At 44.6% G+C, this 5,204-nt stretch overlaps 1 protein-coding gene across 11 annotated transcripts in view; it reads right to left on the reverse strand.

Annotated features, from left to right (window-relative positions):
* Positions 1-5,204, reverse strand: part of Depdc5 (DEP domain containing 5) — a 148,963-nt gene that overhangs the window by 6,896 nt on the left and 136,863 nt on the right. For all 11 annotated transcript variants that reach the window (XM_029567320.1, XM_029567318.1, XM_029567319.1 and 8 more), the window contains one exon: positions 1,925-2,096. In XM_029567320.1, the coding sequence (XP_029423180.1) occupies positions 1,925-2,096 (172 nt within the window). The remainder of the gene's footprint in view (positions 1-1,924; positions 2,097-5,204) is intronic.

The raw sequence follows: 5,204 nt of genomic DNA on the forward strand, positions 1-5,204 counted from the left end.
ACACAAACACCAAACATTATTGTCAGATTTTAAGATTCTGAATTCACTGGTACAGTAGATAGAGATAACAGGAAGAGCCACAGAAGCTAGAAAATTAAATTTTAGATTTGGGTCCTTATTTCTTTATGCTAGGACACCTTTCTTCCACTGTCACTATGGTAACAAGCCAACGATGCTGGTTTAGAAGACTATGTTACAAGCTGGCAAGGAAAACCATCAGCTCTAAGGCCAGCCCTGCAAGCAATCCTTTACTGTTACAATGAGGACTGTGTCTCTAGATGTGAGAGAAGATTGCTGTAGCCCCTCCACATATTAATAACAACACTACAAAGAGCTGGCTTAAAATTTGAAAGGAACATAATCATCAGCATGTAAGGAGTACATAAATGGTTCTCACTCAGCCATGCTGTGAGGTGAAACAGGAATACGTATGTCTGTAATTGGGGACTTTGTAACCTCTGCCCAGTTTGGAATCGCTGATCTGTTGTAGGGAGGCTCTGCGGGGTTCAGGTGGCACCCCAGCCATCATTTAGAACACTGCACAAAAATGTCTCCTAAGTTGCGAACAGAGAATGCACAGACCTTTGGAACAACAAGGGCAGTCTGTCACATGGAAAACACAAATTCTAAGCTTAGTCTGCCCTACCTGGCAAACCCTCCTCATCCTCTGGACTGGTTCTCGCCATTTACATAAACTTAAAGGTGTAGGAAGGAAACACTTCCCTTATATCAAAGTCCTGTCCTTCACATTTATAATTTTCCTATCAGACAATTCCTGACACATTTGAATCAGTACTAGCTTCTTGTTTTAAAAAATGGCATCTTGCCAGGCATGGTGGTGCATGCCTTTAATCCCGGCACTCAGGAGGCGGATCCTCTGTGAATTCGAGGCCAGCCTGGTCTACAGAGTGAGTTCCAGGCAGCTGGAGCTACAGGGAGACCCTGTTTCAAAAAGACGAAGAAAAAAAAAGGCATCTATGAAGAAACAGAAAGCTTTTTAAGAGCTATTTATATATTCACCTGCAGTAAATGATTGGTGATAAAGAGCAAGGTGAGGAGTGGAGCAGTGCTCCCTCTCTCATCTGTCCTAAACCTGGCACACTGGAGTTGCAGGACACTTCTGGGTGGGTCCCTTGTGATCCTATTCTGATAGCCCTGTTTCAGAAGGAAGGGCTCTAATCGGAGTCCTGCTGTTCTCCTCCTGCTCTGCTTTGTCTACCTTGAGATGCAGAACTGGAGACACACCTAGGGTACCTGGGACTGACAGCTGCAGCTTTGTACAACAGGACACTGCTTCCTGTTTTGCTTTTGATTGCCTTTTGGGGGCCTTTTCTCATGGAATAGCATGTGAAGTCTCCCCTCAGTTCAAACAGTCCTTGCAGCCAGATCAGGTAGGCCAGAGCACACAAACAGCTGTGACAGAGCAGTACTGCTAGAGATACACAGTGTGTGACCCTTCTCTCCTCCACAGCTCCATGCTGCCCTGCTGTTGGATCTTCTAGCTCTAGACAACCCCATGTTAGAAAATGGAATCCAAAGCTCAAGAGCATTAAATGACTTGTCTAGGGCTACCCAGCCACTAAGTGAAAAAAAACAGGACAACCCAGATCATTTTGGCCTCTTGTAGAATGAGTCTCTTAACTAGCCTGTGGTTTTGGTCATCTAGGACGTTTTCAGGCATATATTCATTGTACAAGATGATGGGTTTCATTATGATGTTTCCCATCTGACGTTTACCCAGTGACCGCTTGCCCCCACCTCCCACTTGTCTTTTTCTTCTTTCCAAATAGTCTATATATCCAACTACCCTCGAGGTCTTATAATTCTTTTTCAATCTAGAGTCTACATATGAATGCACAGGGAGGTGTTCTGGGGTGGGGTCTTACTCATTGAGACAGACCCTCCAGAGGGGAGTAGTTCTTACTGTCAAACAGATGTTCACTGCCCTCCTTGAGCAAGCAGCTGATGTTGAGCGGGATGAAGAGCTGGGCCCGCAGGGGATCACCGTATAGGTAACTGGGCAGCGCAAAAGGCCCCTCCAAAACCGGGACTAGCAAGAAGCCACAGGAGGTAGCTTTCCGATGCCAGCCTTGGACCTGGGGGAAGTACAGAAACAGTGTCATCTCCAAGTTCTTCTGGACAAGAGAGGAGCAAACCTGCCAGAGTGGTGGCACACATATTGAACAGCATGTTCATTTATTCATGTTCACCAGCTCCAAAACCCGTCCTGCCCAGGAAAAAGGGTAGTTTTGCTTCCTAATGAATGCTCAAAAAATTGAGTTGAGCACAGAGCTCCTCTTCATGGCAAGCATCACCACTTCAATTTCTTTTGCAAGGAACTGACTTGGGAGAGCTGAGGCCCTTCTTATTCTGTGGGACGTCAGAGGAAGGTCATAGGACAAAGGCTAAACCTTTTTAACTATGTCATGTACCAAGAATTTATTAAGTCCAGTGTCAAATAAAACAACTCATTCTGACTTCATGGAGTAGAGATGACTCTGTGTAGTGATCAGCTCTCACATACAGAATGAGAGGACTTGGAAAATCCCCAAAGCCATCTGTCTAAAAGCCAAACTTTCCATCAGTAATTCATTTGTGTTTTCTAGTTTCTGAGTTTTTTTTTTTTTTTTTTTTTAAGTGTGTGGTGGCACATGCCTTTAATCCCAGCACTTGGGAGGCAGAGGCAGACAGATTTTTGTGAGTTCAAGGCCACCCTGGTCTACATAGTGAGTTCCAGGACAGCTGGGACTACAGGGAGACCCCATCTCAAAAAGACCAAAAAAAAAAAGAAAAAGAAAAACCACAAAACGGACAGATATTGGGGCTGGAGAGATGGTTCAGCAGTTAAGAACAATGGCTGTTCTTGCAGCTAACGACTGTCCACAACTCCAGTTTGAGGGGATCCAACACCCTCTTCTGACCTCCGTAGGCATTGCATGACATGAGTGCACCTACCTACATGCAGGCAATACACTCATACATATAAAAAATAAAAAAATAAATAAAAAAACTCTGACAGATATTTAAAACAAAAACTAATGGGTTGATGAGATGGTTCAGTGGGTAAAGGTGCTTGCCACAAAGGCTGACAACCTGTTCTATCCCTTTCCACTGGGTGGAACCAACTCCTGCAATCTGTTTTCCAACCTACACACACACAGAAACACACACAGATAAATAAGTGTAATTACAAACCCTGACAACCTGGAGTTAAAAGTGCATCTTAGGGACAGAGAGACTTAGTGCTCACCTAGTGCATCTTAGGGACAGACAGACTTAGTGCTCACCTAGTGTGAGGCCCTGGCTTCCATTCTTAGTATAGCCCTTAAAAAACCAAACCAAATTAAAATACAAATAAGCTCATACATGTGGCTCTGGCATATATGAGATCTGAATCAAGTTTGTTTATTATTTTGAGATGGGGTATCAGTATGTTGCCCAGGCTTGTCTGAACTCATGGGCCCAAATGATCCTCCTGCTTCAGCCTCACAAGTACTTGAGACAATAGGTCAAGAATTACATTTTTTATTTTATTATTATTATTATTTTTTTTTGGTCTTTTTGAGACAGGGTCTCCCTGTAGCCCCAGCTGTCCTGGAACTCACTATGTAGACCAGGCTGGCCTTGAACTCACAGAGATCCGCCTACCTCTGCCTTCCAAGTGCTGGGATTAAAGGCGTGCGCCACCACGCCCAGCAAGAATTACATTTTTAAAAATTTTATTATTTTTATTTTATGTGTATACGTGCATTGCCTGCATGTAGGTAAGTACACCTGTCTCGTGCAATGCCTGAGGAGGACAGAAGAGGCTGTCAAATCCCCTTCAGCTTGTACCTTTTTTTTTTTGGTCTTTTTGAGACAGGGTCTCCCTGTAGCCCCAGCTGGCCAGGAAATCACTGTGTAGACCAGGCTGACCTTGAACTTTTAGAGATCTTCTGCCTCCTGAGTGCTGGGATTAAAGATGTGGATTACCACGCCTGGCTCAGCCTGTATCTTTTAAAAGTAATACTTTGGGCCAGGCGTGGTGGCACACACCTTTAATCCCAGCACTCCGGAGGCAAAGGCGGGTGGATCTCTGTGAGTTCAAGGCCAGCCTGGTCTACATAGTGAGTTCCTGGACAGCTGGGGCTACAGGGAGACCCTGTCTCAAAAAGACCAAAAAAAAAAGAGTAGTACTTTGGGGGCTGAAGAGATGGCTCAGTGGTTAAGGGCACTGGCTGCTCTTGTAGAGGACCTGGGCTCAATTCCCAGCATCTACTTGGCAGCTAACAACTGTCTGTAACTCCAGTTCCAGATACATACACACATAAAATAAAAATAATAAAATTAAAAAAAAAAAAAAGGTACAAGCTGAGGGTGGTGGCATACACCTGTAGTCCCAAGTACTTGGCAGGCTAAGACAGGAGAATCACTTGAGCCCAGGAGTTCTGGACTAGCCTGGGCAACACAGCAAGGCCCTCTTTTTAAAAAGATATGGTTTGGGCCATACTCTGATTTAAATGAACATGATTTTGTAAAAAATTGAAGGAGCTAGGGACTGGGTAAAGTACTTGATGTACAAACGTGAGGACCTGAATTCAAATCCTTGAAATCTGCTTAAAAAGTCTGCTGCACCAACAGCTATCAAAGTGCCTGAAAACAAATCCTGAGTTCATCACTCAGCCTTGGCAGACAAATGAAAAATGAGGAGGAACACAATAGAGGGAGGTTTTTGGAAGCTCTCATCAAGAAATTCCAATGGACTCTGATATGAATATTTGAAATTTGCCCTGTTCTGATGTTTTTCTGGTTTCCTGTCTAGAACTTGTAATACTAACTACTCTTGCCTTTACTTCTTCACATCTCCTAGGCACCATTCAAGGGCTTTCTTTTCTCCCTACAGTTAGTGTGAAACCCTCCTCTGTGGCCCCCTGCCCTGGACTCCTGAGACCCCTGCCCCTCTTTAGGAATACTGGCTCTTTCTCGCTTCTATAAACCGCTTGATTGCTAGGCTGAGAGGACAAACTGCACTGACCCCATTTTGACTAGTTGCTTCAGGCAAGCCTGATGTCATAATCTCCACCTACTACCCCCACCCCAGGAGGCTATAGATCAAGCAAGCCCAGGCATATAGCAGCCTTATAAGGTAAGAACAGAGACTTCTGGCCTCACAGATAACAGCACATTCCATAGCTCTGAGGGTAGCACCCGCCAATGAGAAACCC

The sequence above is a fragment of the Nannospalax galili genome, unplaced genomic scaffold (assembly GCF_000622305.1).
Source record: "Nannospalax galili isolate Female #2095 unplaced genomic scaffold, S.galili_v1.0 scaffold259, whole genome shotgun sequence".
NCBI classification, from domain to species: domain Eukaryota; kingdom Metazoa; phylum Chordata; class Mammalia; order Rodentia; family Spalacidae; genus Nannospalax; species Nannospalax galili.